Genomic DNA, 19,478 nt, shown 5'->3' on the forward strand with positions numbered 1-19,478 from the left:
AAAAACTATTCTGTAACAAAAAAAAAAGTGACTTTAAGAATCAATACAGAATCCCAGATTTCATTCTAAAACACACACACACCCGCACACAAAAAAGGAACCTTCCAGACGCACGCGTGTGAAGCCAATTTTGGAACATGTGTGGTCACACACCCGCACACAAAAAAAAAACGGAACCTTCCAGACGCACGTGTGTGAAGCCAATTTTTGGAACACGTGTGTGCATCGATGAACTCAGTTTTTTTTTCTTTAAGAACATTGACTATATATTCACACATACATACATATATATTTATATATATATATATATATATATATATATGAAAAAAAAATTTTTTTTAATTGACGCTATTTCCCCAAGCACCTGCTGAAATTAACCTCTGGTGAGTACTCGCTTTTCTCTCTTCTTGCTTATCACCCCCCAGCCATTTCCTTTAGTTGCAGCTACAAATAAATAATAATAATAAAAAAAATAATAATAATAGTAACTAATAATAATCATAGGAATAATAATAATTAATAATAACAATTAATAGTAGTAATAATAGTAATAATAATAATTAATAATAATAATTAGTAATAATAATAATGGACGCACAACAGGTTAGCATAAAACCCCCACAATTTATGGAGACGAGTGTCGAGGGATGGTTTTCGATAATAGAAGCTCAATTCCATCTCAGACACATTATGAGCGATGATACTAAGTTCTATACAGTTATCAGCGCATTGCCACCTGACGTGGTAACAAATATACCTCCAGCAATTATGCAGTCGCTAAACTATGCGAAGTTAAAGGAGTCTGTGTTGTCTACATATGAAAAGACCTCACTTGGAGAAGTTGATGAGGACCACTACATTAGCTGGTCGTCCGTCATTATCAGGAGATGGTAACGGTTGCACATAGAATAGGGGCAAGCGACAAGATAGTGCACCATAAATTCATACACACACTCCTGAAGCAAATCGCCCCAGTAATAGCAGCCCACACTGAAATGCTGTTAACGGAGTTGGGTCGACTATCCGACAACTTGATGCTGTTAATAGAAAATACATCAGTATTTCAGGCGGTTGAAAGTCAAGCTCAGACAAAGGACCATATTACCACCAGACAGTCTAGTGAAACCATTCCAGCCGGCCTATGTCCATATAGAAGGAAACAGTGTCCGAAGATATGTAGAGCCAATGTATATTTTGCAGAGGAGGCTCGTACATGTAAGCCATAGTGTAAGTGGCCAAAAAAAAAGAATAACTTACAAATTCTGCCTAACTCGCGCCCTTCCTCTCCCGCCCCTAGTGATTCGGAAAACTAGAAAGGCGGACTGCGTTTGCTCTAGTAGTGCCGCCGTTATTAGAAGTTTCTGCTAAAATAGGAGCATCTAAAGTCAATTTTATCATAGATACAGGAGCCAGTATTTCCATTTTACCACATTCCGTAATAAATGGAATTACTCTGGAGCCAACTCCTGTTCATATCTCTACTGCTAACGGTGAAAGCATAAAATGCTATAGTCAGACAAACCTCGAAGTTAAGATACCTCGAGAGAATCTTTTCAATGGAGTTTCGTGATCGCAGATGTCACTAACCCTTTGTTAGGATTTGACTTCTTAAACAAATTTAACATTATAGTGGATAGATCCATCCGTAATAATGTAACGGAGCGTGAAATTACAGTCAATGTAGGAACGGGAACCGATGCTGTAGTGATTAACAAAATAGACCTAGCAGATTATGTTACCGAAGTAATAGGTAAATATAATAATGTGCTTTCACCACATAGTGACACAAACAAAAACTATGGTGGAGTGTATCACAGGATTGATACAGGCAGCCACGTACCAGTCTTTGCTAAATCCAGACAACTTTCCGGTCCTAAGTTAGACGCAGCAAAGGCAGAATTTAAAAAGTTGCTAAATACCGGAGTTATCCAGCCTTCCAGTAGTGAGTGGCAACCCCTTTGCACTTGGTGAAGAAGTTGGATGGGTCATATTAAGCATGCGGTAATTTTCGTGCATTAAATAGCATTACCAAAACAGACCGCTACCCGGTACCAAATATAAATTCCTTCTGCATGCAGTTAGCTAATAAACAATATTTTTCCAAAATAGATTTAACTGCAGCATATCATCAAATTAAGATACACCCTGAAGATGTGCCTAAGACAGCAGTAGTGACACCTTTTGGTTTGTTTGAGTTTAATTACATGCCATTTGGTTTAAAGAATGCTGCGGCTACATTTCAGCGTTTTATGGATAAAATATTTTAAAAATTAAATCGCATATTTATATATTTAGACGACATACTAGTTTTTAGTGAAAGTGAGCAACAGCACGAGGAAGATTTAGATAGTGTATTTAGGATCCTTAGTGATAACAATTTAAAGATTTCCTTAGATAAGTGTGTATTCGGAGTACCAGAGTTAGATTTCTTAGGTTTTCACGTAAGCAAAGAAGGCTTGTTTTCCTACTTTTTTTTTTTTTTTTTTTTTTTTTTACAAGGGTGTCACCACTTATCAAGGCCCAGAGGCCACTCGAGGATAAGGGTTAATAGGTATACATTAGTCTTTGTGATTTTAGCATAGTAAACAGTGGGAATTTTGTAACTTGGATTACTTAGGGGGACGATTCAATTAGAACTTGTTCACATTGGACTTTTTCTTTTTTTTTTTTCATAGGTATCAACTCATTATCAAGGCCAAGAGGCCACTCAAGGATAAGGTTTAAAGAGTGTACAGTAGAAATTGGACAATATAATAATCATTAGTAATGAAAATTTGTTAAATTTGATAACTTATATGGAACGGCTCATCAAGAACTTATTTACGTTACTTTAAAGAAAATCAAATTTTCCGATACCTAAGGACTCAAAAAGCTTACGTAGATTTCTGGAGATGACAGGTTTTTACCATAAATTTGTCCCTAATTATGAATTCATAATTTTACCACTATCTGAATGGATGAGGTGTGGATCCTGAAGCAAAGACCGAGCTTAATGAGGAAGAAACTAACGCTTTCAAAACAATAATAAGCAAATTATCAGAAATTATGGCATTAGCTCATCCACAGTCTTCAGCTACAGAATACCACTTAGTTACAGATTCTCGTCAATACGCCACTGGCGCTGCATTACACGAGTTGATAGATAAGAAACTAGTACCTATAGGTTTCTTTTCCTAGAAATTTTCTCAAACCCAAGCCAAGTATTCCATGTTTGACAGAGAGCTACTAGCAGCTTATTTTTCAGTGATACATTTCCGCCACCTCATAGAAGGTCATCATGTGATATTATTCACTGATCATAAGCCATTATGCAGAGCCTTTTATAGTCAGACACCAGCAAAGTCAGATCGACAACAGCGACACTTATCAGTGCTTGCCGAATATATTGCTAACATAGAGGACATTAAAGGAGCTGAGAATATGGTTGCAGACTGTATGTCTCGGCCTGCATTAGCTGTGCATGCGACTTGGCTGAAATAGCCCAGGTACAAAAAGGTGATGACGAAATAAAGTCATACACTAATTTGAAAGAATACTGTGTGTCAAGCGAAGTTGGCTCAGTACTATACGATACTTCAACTACGTACCCCAGACCGTTTATCCCAAAAGAGCTTCGTCAAGCTATTTTCAAAAGTTTACGTAGCTTGGCGCATCCTGGTATGGGAGCATCTATAAAACTGGTCAAATCCAGATACTTTTGGTCTAGTTTAGATAAAAAGATTAAACAATTCTGTGCAGAATGTGTAGTGTGTCAACAATCAAAAATTCACAGACACACAAAGTCTGCAGTCCAAGAATTTGAGTTACCATCTGCACGTTTCCAGACTTTTGTATCTCCCTCCAGGACAGTCCTCTATTCCGATTGGCTGAAACCTCTGGTGATATTGAGAGAAGAAAGGAAAGGAAAAGTAGAGTAGGAAGAAAAAGAGAAACAAGGGAAGCATACCGTAGCAGCATCATAGTAGTAGTTCACTACAGTTTATCACATATATGGATATCACCTATATGCTTCTATCATTTCTGCATGTCTGAGACCGTGGCTACCGAGAGTAAAGAAGGCCGATGCACATGATAGCAGTACGTCATTATCAGATTCAGCTGTAGGTATATGGTCTAGGCTATCAGCAGCAGTTTCCTCTAGTTTTCAGTTTGTTAACATGGTGTATTCTTGCGTTGTTCCAAATTACCGGGGAAACTATTCAAAAGGCCCCAAAGTACATGCATTTTCTTTTCCTAAATTTTCTCAATTTGGATACAAGTACTTTCATAACATTTGATAAGATTGTTAATATAAATTAAAGTACTTTCATAACATTTGATAACATTGTTAATATAAATTAAAGAAACAATACTATTTATTGCTAATTGCGCGAGCCTTTTCTAGTCTCACACAAAAACATGTGTTCACATTTCAAGCCATATTACTTGTCACATACATATGCGCACACAAACATACGCGCGCACGTCCACACACGTACATATATTCACGTTCGCGTACATACACTCACATTCACGTGTATAAGGAAATCCACACATGCGCAAAAGACCACCAGAAACAATTATAAAAGCAAGAGACAAGCTGTTTCCAACCTTTTTCGACTTAGCTCTCGAGCTGAGCGGTCGTCGGACCATTCGCCCCCCCTTTCGGGGCGCCCGCGCGCGTCACGTCCCCTGCGACTATGTATGGAGCACGAGCTAACAGACAGTATGTACACTTTATATGCTTTCTCTCTCCATGGCCTGGATTGACTTTTTCTCATTTTCTCTCTCTCCCTATACCACATAGACTTTCCTCCTCACCAGCTAACAGTGACAGACGCACACCAAACTGGATTGACTTTCTCCTCTTTCTCTCTCTACAACAATAGACTTTCTCCTTCTCACCAGTAAACAGCGAGAGATTAACGCGGACATGAACATGTGTTGTACCCTTTTCTTTCACTTGTTTCTTCACGAAATAAATCCTAGTTCGTTTAATTCAAGTAAACGCGTTGTTCGTTTCTTCCTCAAGGCAATTCATTTTTCCTTTTCCAATTCAAATCATTTCTCCTATTTTGTACGACTGGGGGATATGTATAATATATTCACCAGTCCACTACATAATACAGCAAATATTATGTTGATATTTTAACTGTTTATTTTCTTATGAGGCTAAATAATCCATCAGGAATGTTGAAAATTTTATTTAATTTTGTTTTAGCTTTTAAAATAATAAACAAATAATTTTTACATGAGAATAATTGTCAAAATGTCTTTTTAATAATAAGTAAAACCTTTCATTGAGTATTTCCAAATTATTTTGAAGTTCTATTTTTTTTTTTCTAAAGTCGGTTTGAAAATTATTCACCACGCAGCTAATTAATGAAATTAGCCGTGACTGAGCGTTATATATTAAAATTGATTGTTTCTTTTTAAAATAATAAACAAATAATTTTTACATGAGAATAATTGTCAAAATGTCTTTTTAATAATAAGTAAAACCTTTCATTGAGTATTTCCAAATTATTTTGAAGTTCTATTTTTTTTTTCTAAAGTGGGTTTGAAAATTATTCACCACGCGGCTATTAATGAAATTAGCCGTGACTGAGCGTTATATATTAAAATTGATTGTTTCTTTTTAAATTATAAACAAATAATTTTTACATGAGAATATTTGTCAAAAATATTTTTTTTTTAATTTATTTACTTGCCTTCCCACGAGGGCACAATTAGACACAAGGTCGGTTTTAAATATGGGAAAATCTAGCTCCCCAAAAAGGGGCACTCTGGATAGGAACAAAAATAAAATAAAAATTGTGTCAATCATGAAGGATTTCTCCTCCACTGACCGAGGACAGAACATAATTAAATCCTTCTTAGATAAGAGAAAAATCCAGGTTGTCCTCGATGGTCGTACGTCTAAACAGTGTGATATAAATGCGGGAGTGCCTCAGGGGTCTATCCTTGGACCTCTATTATTCCTAATATTTATTAATGACCTCCCCGACAAAACTGCCTCTGAGATGAGTATATATGCTGATGACACTACACTCTATAACAGGCATGACAGGAAAACAAACGAACACATATCTAAAGAAATAGCAAAAACACTAGAGGATAACCTCCAATCTGTAGTAGAATGGGGACATAAATGGATGGTCACATTCAATGCTGCCAAGACTAAATTGGTTTCCTTCAATAATTACAAGAAACCTTCTCTGCCACCAATAGCAATGGCCAGTGACTCCCTGTCTGAAAGTACATCTTTCAAACTGCTTGGCCTAACGTTCACAGGAAACATGAGTTGGAACAATTATATTGAAAACATTGCCAGGGCAGGGCCGCTGCGAAAAAGGTAGGCTCTCTCTATCGTGCTAGAAAACTGCTGACACCTGAAAGTATCCTGTACCTCTATAAGGCCACCATTCGCCCATGTATGGAGTATTGTTGTCACATTTGGGCCGGTGCATCTGCTGCTAGTCTCTCGCTTCTAGACAAGGTTCAAAAAAGAGTCGCCAATCTGATAGGCCCTGAACTGGCATCTAAGCTTCAGCCTCTGTCCCATCGATGAAACGTTGCATCCCTCTGCCTGTTCTACAAGTATCTTAATGGTGAATGCTCTGACGAACTGCAGACACTTGTGCCCCCACGACGTAGACACCCTCGACAAACCCGACAGGCAGCTAAATCCCACCCCCACACAGTAGAGATCTCTAGATTTAAAAGATCTTTCTACTCCAGTAGTTTCTTCCCCAGAACCGCTAGACTCTGGAATTCCATTTCAAGTTCCTGCTTCCCCAACTGTACTGACATGCAGAAGTTCAAGTACAACGTGAATCGACATCTTGCTGCCCAAATCCCAACATAGTGCCCCAGTAGTTGCTGCCCCTGATAATAGCCCCCTACACCAAAGTGGCAATGCACCTTGTTTGGGGTGAAAATATAATTTAAAAAAATTAAAAAAAAAAAAAAAATGAAGTGTAGCATCAGAACAGATTCTACACTATGATTATTATTATTGTAAATGTTTGTTTACTGTCTTTTCTTATATTTTAACAATAGTTTACATTATGGCATGAATGTTTTCTTTAATTATGTTTTTAGGTATGTGAACATCATTTTCGGTCTGAGGATGTAATAAAGGAGAAGTTAAGATTCGATGATAAAACGTTGTGAAATAAACACGCAAGATGAGAACCTTAGTCCGAATAATCTCTAAAATTCCAAAAAATAACATTCAACCCATGTGATTTTTCTCTAAATTAAATCAAAAAAATATTTCTGCACTAGTAACTTTAATTGTTTGTTTGTATTTAAATTATTTGTTTTATTTCAATTTTTTGTATTTTATCATTTGTTTTCATTCTAAAAATTATTTATCGTTTGCTTTCACTTTTAAAATTATTCATCGTTGGTGTTTAATATGTTATTTAATTCTTTGTTTCCTAAATTCATAATTCAGTTTTATCAGTAATAAATTGTATATTGCTTTAAAATTACTTTTACATAGATAATATTAATATTTTATATTGAATAAAGTTCAGTTTCAGTATTAATCAAACTGTGTGGGTCACTATCATTTGTTCGCGTGTAGGAAGAGAAGTGAGTGTTGTAGTGGAAATCGGAATGATAGTCCAGCGTGTAGACAAAGACAAAGAATGGAGAGTTGACGTCAGTTAGCAGTCAGCTACGCGAAGGTGTTCTCAGGGACCAGTAGTAGATAGAGAGAGAAAGAGTGAGAATGTGTACATACGGTCTGTTAGCTCGTGCCCCATACATAGTCGCAGGGGACGTGATGGCGCGTATGTTTGTGTGCGTGTATGTATGCGACAAGTAATATAGCTTGAAATGTGAATGTGTGTTTGTGTGAGACTTGAAAAGGCTCGCACAGGCCTGATATAGTACTAACAGTCTGATAAATCTTACCGACATTGCCTGCTGGCATTTTTAGTTAACAGGCCTTCTTCTTACTCTCGGTGGCCGTGCTGAGACAGATTTCTTCTTTGTATCTCCCTCCAAGACAACCCTCTATTCCGATTGGTTGAAACCTCTGGTGACGTTGAGAGAAGAAAGGAAGGGAAAAGTAGAAGAATATAGAGAAAGAGAGAAATAAGGGAAGCATACTGTAGCAGCATCATAGTAGTAGTTCATTACACACTCCTTTACAGCTGGATTCAAGTTCAATGCAAACAAGTTCTTGATAACATTTCTCCTTAAGTAATCCAATTTACCAAATTTTCACTACTAACGATTAATACTATATTGTCCCATTGACTACCCTACACTTATTAACCCTTATCCTCAAGTGGCTTCTGGTCTTTGATAAGAGGTGACTCTTTTGTAAAAAAAAAAAAAAAATACTGAAAGTAATACAAACTAAAGTTTTAAATGAAAATGTAAATTTTAGTTGTATGTTTTGTTTTTATTTAAATGATTTTCCTTTTTTACATTTTTGCATTAATTATAATACTACCTCCAACCAAACTTATGCAATACAAAAATGTGGCCCATAGAACGATGTCGTTTGAATAAATAAATAAATAAATAAAATGAAATAAATAAACAAATCGGAAGTGACGTCACCTAATTTTGGACGCTAACCGTGACCGAACCGTCGTCGTACTACTACTTGTTTAAATCTTGTAAACCAAAAGTGAATCTCCTTGCGCGTGTTTACGTTTATTAACTGCTATGTCTCCTCAACCGCCGGAAAAGACGGACACCCCGCAATTTGCTTATCTTCCACCCCCGGGTGAAAGTTTGTATGGTTACAATCCTGAAGAAGGTTTAAAAGAGAAATTCATTCGGAAAACGAAAGAAAATCCCGCAGTTCCATTTGGTAAGCCAAGTACTAAAGTACAAGCATGATAATGTTTCAAAACTTTTTGGAGGATTGAATATTTCAAAATAAAATAAAAAATTTTTTTTTTTTAACTCGTCAGTATTTACTTGTAGTTTGAATTTTAAAATAGAACTTTATTTTAAAGCTATATTTTGCAGGCACTAATAATTTCAATTTTTTGTTTGTTGTTGTCCCTATTCATTTGCTTCCCCATAAGGGTAGAATTGGACCCTGTCGGTTTTTAATATAGTTGGGAAAATCCAGCCCCCCCCCCCCAAGGAGATACTGACCCGATTTTAGACAAAAAATGTGTAATTGTTCAGTTTCGACGTATTTCTCCTTCATTGACCGGGACAGAATAAATGTTTCGATTGTCGATCTTATCGTTTTCTTTTTCGCTAAAAAAGTTTTAAAGACGATTAATTGATGAATTTATTCATTTGTCGTCAGTCCTAAAAATGAAGATTTACTTTTAAAATATAAATCTTAAGGCACAGTTTAATCAAGACATTAAAAAAATGAAAAGTACCAATATTAAAAGTACTAAAGATATGTAAAATGAATTGACCTTTAGTTTATATTTCACGAGTAACGAATAGTGGTTATTTTTCCCTCACCCATAATTGTTCTTTAGAATTCGACTTTAAAAAAAATACAGAAAAATCTTTACTGTACGTATCCGTCATGATACAAAGCTGTCATATATTCCAAAAATCACGTAAATTAATAAAGTTTTTTTTTTTTTTTTTTTTTTTTTTAGTATTAACAAAAACGTCATAGTGAGGTTTGATTATTATAAGTGTTAGTTTACGTTGAGGAGATGCTCCCAAGCATTGCCTCCTCATTTTAGGGAGGTTTGTTGGGCGGCCTCACAAGGGAATGCGCGGTCATGTTCGAACATAGCTAGTTATCCCTATAGGCAGTGAAGAAGCGAGGCAAGGGGGGGACTTCACACGTGTGGTCGTGATACCTCTTGTTTGCGAACATGGCGAAATAAACACTTCTTATATAAGCCTGTACCACGACGTGGATAAGAGGAATAACACTTTCTTTTAGGGTACACGATGTTTAATTTGATGCTTCCACCCCACCTTTTAAATTCTACATAGTTTAAAAAAGGAGTCGTGTATAATAATTTTAAACGATTCTTGACAACAATTCTCGTTAAAAATGTAAATACAGTTCTAATTTTATTTTTTTTGCAAAACTTGCTGTCGTGTAGACAAATATTCTACATTTTACCTAATTAAAGCGAGTAATTTTAATTTAAGATTTATCTTTCGCAAAATGGTTCACGAATGTTTTTTTCTTTGACAACCCTAGAATCGATATTTGACCCCCCCCCCAATCCTATTTTGTGTTAAAGTTAAGTAGGTCATGTTTCGGTTCTCTTCAGCGTCAAGTAAATTTGGTATTTATGCAGAATACGGATCGTGCTGAAATAGTTTCAAACCCATTCTTAACATGGGAGGACTTGTGAAAACTGTTCTGTACTTTCACCGAACAATGTTATATTGTGACTATCTGGCACCAAATGTAACAGGATACTTCTGACACCAGTGTTATATTGTGCTAGACACTTCTGATACCAATGTGATATTGAGACTTTTGGGCGCTTCTACAGAATTGGAACAAGATTTTGTAGTCACTAGTTTTCAGATAAACGCAATGGTTTCAACTGATTTTTTTTTTTTTTGTCGATTCTAATAAGTTGCAATGGTAGCTTCCAAATTATTACCTGAATATTACTGAATTATTAAACAATGTAAGAAATTATTTCTCACATTCCCGAGTTCCTCCCTGCAGAGACAAAAGAATCCACAAATACAAAGGCTATACCTTTCAAATGTAACGGCAATGAAAATTTATTGGTTCTGGTAAAGTCCATTTGCAAAACGGTGTCCAGTTTTGCCTCCATACGCATGGAGCCAGTAGTATGAACTCCTATTGCCGGAATGTTAGTTCTTTGTTCCTCGATCCATGAATATTCATGGTGGACTCGGCCGGAATGTTGGTGCCTACAATTAGGCATAATGTGAGTCACTTGGGACTCTAGTTGAATTGAGATAAACTCCAATATTTGGTAAATAAAACATGAAGAACTGTTCTTGAGTGTCATCCTTTAATTAGGATAGTTTCAGCAATATAAAGTTGTCTCTGCTTGTAAAGATGTGGTCCTTTGTTCACCAATAGTTTGGTGATACAACATGAAGGAATTGTTGTGGCTCCCCCCCCAGTGTGGGAGCTGCTGGTTTTGGAGTCCATCCGATGCCAAGTTCCTGTGTGGACTGAAAAATAAAGCATGATACAAAAAGCGCGCCAAGCAAATCACCTGACTTATTCAAAATTAACCAATGACGGCCGACCACTAAATTGCGGGGGCGGCTGAACAAAAAGAAATGGCGAATGTAAATGGAATTTCTCACAACGAAACAACTTTAATCGTGTTAGCAGGTGAAAAATTACCGCCATTTTGTTTAAATCAAAACGGAAAATTACCTCCTTTTTGAATTCTGTGTCTTATGATCGTTTTCATCAAATTCTATGTTTTATTTTCTTTAATAATTTTCTACCTTATTGATTTTCGTAATTTTTGGATATACTCATCTTAAAAATACAAGGAATACATAGATACCATTGTTTTCATGTGAAATTCAGTTTTACGATTTCCGAAATTTCATTCCAATAGTGTAGAAGTGCCATGTAAACACCAGTATAATATTGTATGTTAAGCGGTGGGACATTCCATGCCAAATCATCCAGGCCACTTCACCACCCCCCTAAGAATTTTTATCCTTTTGACCCCTGTAAGATATAAGTTATGAACTGTCTAATTTCAGATCCAGTAATCAATGGGAACTCTGTCTTTGAGCCCAGCCAAAAGAGGTGAAGAGGCTGAAAAAGGACTGCTGCGATGCGTCATAACGGGACTACTTATCGTTACAAAATTATAAATTTTTTTGAAAAGTATTTAGTTTCTGGCCTACAAAATTGCACCTATGAAGGAATCCGAAAATCAACTTTAGAAAGCCAGGGATGTTCATCTTGTGGGACTTACCGAGACAGCTTTTGCGGGAACTTCCAAAAGGACATAACTTTGGGGGTCAAGAAAAGACAACTCTAGGTGTCAGAGGTGATATCTTTATTTAGAAAGCCAAAAGATAGAACTTTCAGAATATATGTTCATACTTGGTATTTTATTCCTTCACATTGAAATTTAACGCTGAAAGTTGACAATTAAAAAAAATCGTAGTTGAAAACGCTCAATTTTCGTCTAATGTTGATAAATATAAAAAAGTTTTATGACTGCCTGAGTGTAATTTATAGGTATATATGTTTTTATCTTATGATTTTATTCTTCTTACTGTTAGATAAAATTTCATATTTTTTCTTTTTTATCATTTTTATGACTGAATTTGAACTATGGTACTATCGCTTCCCCCCGGAGGGTTACTTGGTTGAGGAATGTCTTGGGAACGCAACCAGCTCCCCGGGGAATAAACGACATCCAACATGTTAGAAGAATCAACAAAAATTGGTCGATATGTCATCGGCTATAACTGTATGGCATGGGTCACTTCTTGTGTGTTCATTGCGTCGTTACAGGCAGTTTTCTGTCGTCGAATTCATGGGAGGAACTGCAGGCTGAAATCAAAAACTTGTACAAAAATAGCAAACAAATGCATTTTTATAAAAGATATATAATTTATTTAACACTTAACAAGTAGGAAGCATATTTAGTTGACCCATTACGTGCACACCAAACTACTATATCCCGCACGTACAGAGTGCAAGCTTCAACTGTTTAAAACAATACAATCATATTTCAATTCTCTCTTTCTTCATTGAAAGAGAGAGAAAAGGAGTGAATGAGAGAAGTAGAGAAAGAAAGAGAGCGAGAGAGGGACATAAAAAGAGAGAAGATATATTCATACAAGTGAAAAATTGTTTTGTTTTCGAATGCCTCATTGACGAGTTCTCCTGGTTTGACCTTTCAAATTCTAAGATCTTATATCGTTTTGCCTTGGTTCAATATTATAAACAAGCTGTCATTCTTGGCTTGAGTTATAGCAGAACATTTTCAAAATCACAAACACCTGCTTGCACATCTGCACTAGCAGTATCAGAATTTTGGAGACATTCGCAGGCGAAGTCGCCATTTTGAATATACACCTATCTTTCTTTCAGATTTTAATAATAGTAAAACGTAATTTAAACCCGTAAATTTTATTTCAATAAAACGAGCAAAGACCAAATTTTAATATCATAAAAGCTTTAATAGAGAAATAAACAATTTTATTTATTTTTCCGTCGATTTCTTCACTTAACATTCGAACAATAACATTACTTGAATCTTACGATAATTATTTTAACGGCAAAATAAAGAACTTACCTGGTTAATGAGTAAGATATGCTTTCTTTTAATCTTCCTGTATGAGAATTTATTCATATTTATGTATTATAATCCATGTATTTTTAAATGGAAGGATTTTTCCAACACACATCGCGACCACGCGTGTCTTTAAAGCAAGTTGTAATGACACCGGAAGTGAAAAATTATCTCTTACTTATGTACGGAGGCCTATAAGTGTAAAAAAAAACCACTAATTCAGAAACCTTAATAATCTCGATATTGGATTATATTCCTTCAAATTTTCCACTTTTAAAGGTTTTCGGAGGCGCTGTAAACATAAATAACCATATATATATACGGCAATCGAAACTAGTAGTTTCCAAGATAAAAAATTTTACAAATGGTCACAAAGTGGGGGGTCACTTTTCTATAATGATGTGACGTCAAATGGGCACCCACTTTATGGCCACATTGCAATGAACAGATTTGGCCGTAATTTTAAAGGAATTTTCGAGGGTGGCTTCATATTGACCCTATATGAATAAAGTGTGGAATTCTTCATATTTACAATATATGATTAAACAAATATTTAATGTAATAATAACAATAATAACAAACCAAAACACGTCTTCTTTATAATATAAGTTTTTTATTCCGTTTTGTATAAAATAAACGAAGTTAACACTTTAGGATTGACATTTCCTATTTTGCAATGTAAGTAAGATTTTAATCAAATAATTTCTTATAAATTCTTCAAAGATGTGAGAAATTAAGCAGAAAGACAAAGAAATTCCATTTGCATTTATTGAAATAAGAAATTGAGTTTATTTTAAATTCAGGGGGAACAAATTAAGATAAGTTTGCAAATGTCTTTAAAACAAGAAAATAAATAAAATTTTCCAGCGTACATTTTGAAATCAGAATGAAAGTTTAAATAATTTTATTTAAAACAAAATAAGAAAATATAAATTCTCTTTAGACAGATTTAAATTCCTGAATAAAAAGTTTTTCAATATTTGTCTTTTTTTTTTTTTACAAGAAAATAAATTTTTCCAGCAGACAGTTTGAATTCAGAATAAAAGGTTTGGATTCAATTTTTTTTAACAATAAAATAAGAAAATCTAAATTTCCTTGGACAGATTTATAAAACATGATAGAAAGTTTGCAATAATTTTTTTTTTTTACAAGAAAATAAATTTTTCCAGCAGACAGTTTGAATTCAGAATAAAAGGTTTGGATTCAATTTTTTTTAACAATAAAATAAGAAAATCTAAATTTCCTTGGACAGATTTATAAAAGAAGAATGCTGAATGTCGGGTCAGCGTGGCCTTCGTGGACGGTGTGTTTGCCTGACTTAAGGGAGATAACTTGTCCGGTTTTTTTATTATTGTGCCTTGACGCTATCGTAGAAAAAATCTGATAGTTTTCATTTTTTCAATAACACGAATTACTATATGACGCAGATGTGGAATGGTATTTTTCTTTTTTTAATATCTTAAAGAAATACCTGAATATTTTTTTTATTATACTATACATCTGCATAACCCGAATTCGTCTTTTTTTTTTATATATATCGAAAAAAAGGAAACCAGGAATTAAATATAATTATATAAACTGATCGACTATTATTTACTGGAACATTCTAAACAAAAATTAAGCTTCCACGTAAAAAAAAAAAAAAAAAATAAAATAACACGTGGTTATCGAAAAAAGAAGGATTTAAATTTTGGACTTTACCGGTAAATTACCAGATAAGTGATATTTTTTGTTGTTTTAAATTTGAGTATTTTATTTATTCATGTTTTATCTTCAATTTGTGATATATAAAACGTTTCAAGCAAAATTAATTATTAAATTTCTCATAGACATTCCAAAATGGGGGGGTGAATTTATAAAACAACGTTTGTCAAAAATATTATATTTAGTTTATCGGAAAGAGCATAAAATTTTACATTCACCCTGAAAAAAACGTAACAATTGAACGAATAGGAAAATTTTGATAGATTTTTAAAGTTTAAAAATTGAAAAATATTCATCTCATAAAAATCAATTGATTTCATTACGTAACAAAATGGCTCCCCAGAGCGCACGCACGCACTTTGTAAACAATGTTTTTTAAACAATGAAAAATAATATTTCTATTATTTTTTAAACAACTTAAATAGTTTATTTTGGAAGCATATTCTATAAAGAAAATAAATAACCCACTTTAGAAAAAGAAATTACGAGTTTTCTATATTTTAATCGCAGTTTTCTGTTAGGGGTGTCAAAAATTCCCCCAAAATTCTGATACTGCTACATCTGCACTTCACAAGTACAGACCAAGTTAGGCACAAGGTTTATTAATGTAGAACCTCCCAGCTCCCTCAAAAGAGGCTACGTCATTGTGCCACAGTCTGATTAAAGTCATGCGAAACCTTGTCCAAAAGATACCAAAGAAGCTATGCGTGCGTAGCCCCCAACCATGAGTGCATACTGATTTTTGAAAAATAACTAAGTCCAGGTTTGATATGCCTCAAAACATATCCTCCTCAATAAATTGAGGGACTAACAAGTCTACTCCATATCTGGAAAAATGTTGTAGAGAATAATGAACTAAAATAATGAACACGAAACTAAAATGTTACATCTTATTATAAATTTTCCTACTGTGTATGTGTGTGTGTGTGTGTGTGTGTGATGCAGTTTATCTCAAGACTTTCTTGCATATATTAATTAACTAAATATTTAATTAAATATTTAAATAATAAAATACATATTTCCACTTTCACTAATAAGTTTTCAAAAATATATATGTATATAATAAAGGATGACCTATATTTAATTTAGGTCACCCTTTAGCTGTTTGACCCCCACTTATGTGAAGAGCGCTAAAAAAAGGTTTTTAAGAAGGAAAATTCATTGGTTGGAGGAAATTAATAGGTAATAAAAATAGGTATGCTGATTGGTGGGAAGCTGAAATGTGCACAACTATAAAAGCTGTCCGAGAACGTTGATCCTTGTAATGAATCTGGTTTCCCTTGTGAATAAAATGCTAACGTTTCTGTAGCTTACTTGCTATAAGTATGTTTTTATACATGTAAGTTGTCATTCATATTTGTTTTCTATGTTCACAAACTGCTCCAATAATTTTGGAGATAGATCTCCTTATCCACAAATGTAAAATTTGAAAATACGTTATCCAGCTTGACAACTCATCTGTGTTTGCTATAAAGTGGAAATAAGTTTTACTTTTATTTAATTATTGGAATTCTTTGAGCTGAGTAATTTGCATATTTATTTATTTGTGGACTGTTATCCTCATCTTTATAGCTGTTGATTCATGACATTTCGGCCAGTTATTTTTCTGGCCTTTGTCAGGTGGTTAACCACGACAGGATAAAAATGCTGAATCTCTTAACTGTATTTTCAGTAATTAGTACCTTCCATAGTTGTCTTTTAACCATGTTTTTGGCCAACTAATCCTCTGGCCGGCATTGGATAGGATTGAAACTGCTATCCTCAGACAATGCGCACCTGGAACCGTAGAGATTCAACGTCTCTATCCATCACGCCACGGCCACAAGGTTGGATTTTTTGGTCTTATAAATCCAAGTTTCTTTGTTATCTGATCTTCCATCGTCAGGTCCGTATCTAATGGTATATGATTTAATTATTGGAATTCTTTGAGATGAGTAATTTGTATATTTATTTATTTTTTTGCGAACTGTTATCCTCATCTTCATAGTTGTTTCACGTCAAGATATCTATAAAGATGAGGATAAGTATTCACAAAATAAATGAATAAAGTTTTACTTTTTCATTTTTAAAAAATGGATTGTCAATAGCTTTATGGTTCAGGGCAATAGTGTGTAGGGGTCCTCAGCATTTCTCAAATAAATTAGTTTTCCTCTTGAGCGTTAAACTATGAATTTACCCCACATTATTTCAATAATAATTTCCTTTTATAAATTGTATGTTTAATTGTGTGCATGTTTTTATTTTGTTTTTTTAATTTGAGATTCAAGTTTGTTGGAAATTCAAAAATTTATCTAGTGTATGTTATTAGTTCATAAGCTGATTGTCAGTGTTGTAAAATGAATGAGCTATGGAAGCCAGAAGGGCAAACAAATAAATTCTTGATAGGTTTAGTAAAGTTAGTAGTCCTTCTATTAACCACTTGTGTGGTTGATTGTTCAGTCGATAGTTGTAGTCGGTTTTAAGAACATAGTAGTCCTCTCCATTAACTAGTTGGCTGTGCTGCTGACTGTTGAGTCAAAAGTACTAGCGACTGTTTATATATGATGCAAGGACGTAGTAATAGACATAAAGCCAGCGAATGGCGATTGTTTGATCTAATACATGTTTTTTTTGTCTGCATATTTGTCATTTAGTGATGTGTTATCTCAAAGAAACATTCACTTGCCCATTTCTAATTCTAATTATATTTTTGAGGTGTTATGTATTATCTTGGTAATAGATGTCTTGTCAGTTTGTTGAAACTGGGATGGCCTTAATTTGTTCACACTTGAAATAAGTCGAATGAGTCTTTTTAGAGATTTTTCTTTGCCGTATAAAATTATGATTTTAAATTGATAATGTAGATTAAAAAAAACATTTTTGGACATCTTCGTAACTGTTAGTTATATGTGGTCTGGCTATAACAAATGCGATTCCCTTTTCAGTGCTAGAATTATTGACTTGCACATTTGTCTGCACATCTGGAGAGTAATGTATTATTTTGCATTATAACATCAGTATATAGCTAAAAATTAAAGACATCAAATAAGAATAAAAAGATCCTTATAAATGGAATGTCCTATTGTAGTAAATGGAAGCAATAATTATAAGATCTGTAACAGAGCCACTAGTGCTGATAGCAGCAGCCACATAAGACATGCAAATGACTGAGCTAGTGTACAATGTAACTTCTCTGTGGAGCAAGAGACGAGAATGAAAGAGATAGAAACATATGCACCACGTAGTGAGGACCAGAGAAGAAATTGTGTGGCAGTAAACAGAAACATTTTGCCTGTGGTGGTGAGAGACTTTTAAAACAAAAGACAATTTGTGATTTTGGAAGAACCATGAATAAATGCAATTCATTTCAACTGAAAAGGCTAAGTGGAATTTTTTTCTTTTGCTTTTCCAGCGACTGTTTCAGACAAATGTGGGTTGGAATGTTATCATGTAATGACACCGTTGAAGAAGAATAACGACTGTTACAGATCAAGCCAGTGTTAACATTGGGCAAAATCCTGTTACCCTAAAATAAACTTGCACAGAAGCATAATTTTGATTCTTAATACTAGATTCATTTCAGTAGTTAACATATTGAATCTTTTAAATGATTCATAACACATTAGAAATGAAATTGAATTAGTTTTTTCATATTTGTTAATGTTAAAGATTTTAAATCCAGGGGAGGTAACTGTAGTATGATTTTGACAAAATTGTAATCTGCCATTTCAAAATAGAAAATGGTGGACTGGTTTTTTTGCCTTTTTCTTTTTTTACATATCTACTTGACATGACATAAGTACATAATGTTTTTTTTTTTAATTTTTTTAATCTAAAATGCATTTTTTGAAATTCCAAGCACCAAAATTCTATATGTATAAAAGAAAAAGATTGCAAGTTGGAATTTAACTAAATTTCAGTATTTACCATATTTTCACACTCTAAACAAAGCTGGCTTGTGATATGAAGATTTATTTATACTGTGAAAAATTTATTTTACTCCAAATTTTACTTTTTATATTTTGCAGGGATTGCGTTAACAACATTTGCTCTGTCTTATGGAATGTGGCAGATGAAAACAGGAGATACCATAAAATCTCAGAAAATGATGCGTCTTCGTATTTTTGGACAAGGATTTACTGTTTGTGCCATTCTTGCTGGTGTGCTTTATACTTCTAAAAAATCAAAAAATAAGGTGGCCCAGGACACCTAAATGATATATTGATAGTTTTTATATTCTCCTTTTAGTAATGGTGCAATAAACTGTGAACTTAGTAATTAGCCACATAATTGGTATTTGACATGATCTTACTCGCTTTTTAAAAGATTTTTTTTGTTTTTAATAAAGGAGTATCGATTTTTGTATTCTGGTATTTCTTTCATCTTTTCTCTTGCTACTTTCAGATTTCTACATTCATTACTATTCAGTAGTGCTGTGACTGGCTCTTACTAAAACGGACGTCATGACAGTTTATGGAAAAATAACTTATTTTCCTAATTTCTTAATGTTAATCATTGGTTTGTTTTAACCCCTCCCTCGTCAGTGGATGCATTCAGGAGTGATTTATTTATGCAACCATATTC

At 34.0% G+C, this 19,478-nt stretch overlaps 2 protein-coding genes across 2 annotated transcripts in view; one reads left to right on the forward strand and one right to left on the reverse strand.

Moving 5' to 3' along the window:
- The window catches only part of LOC145283655 (putative ATP-dependent RNA helicase DDX56), a 74,776-nt gene extending 61,366 nt beyond the window's left edge, over window positions 1-13,410 (reverse strand). The window contains exon 1 of the mRNA XM_080132651.1: window positions 13,215-13,410. Coding sequence (XP_079988777.1) covers window positions 13,215-13,271 — 57 coding nt within the window. The 5' untranslated portion in view covers window positions 13,272-13,410. The remainder of the gene's footprint in view (window positions 1-13,214) is intronic.
- Window positions 8,553-19,259, forward strand: LOC145283656 (HIG1 domain family member 2A, mitochondrial-like). The gene is made up of 2 exons (XM_080132652.1): window positions 8,553-8,818; window positions 18,923-19,259. The coding sequence occupies exons 1-2, from the start codon at window positions 8,671-8,673 to the stop codon at window positions 19,105-19,107; spliced, it is 333 nt and encodes a 110-aa protein (XP_079988778.1). The 5' UTR covers window positions 8,553-8,670; the 3' UTR covers window positions 19,108-19,259.
- Window positions 19,260-19,478: the final 219 nt, after the last annotated feature.

Source organism: Euprymna scolopes, chromosome 8 (genome assembly GCF_053919585.1).
Source record: "Euprymna scolopes isolate OS-2025 chromosome 8, ASM5391958v1, whole genome shotgun sequence".
Taxonomy (NCBI): Eukaryota; Metazoa; Mollusca; class Cephalopoda; order Sepiida; family Sepiolidae; genus Euprymna; species Euprymna scolopes.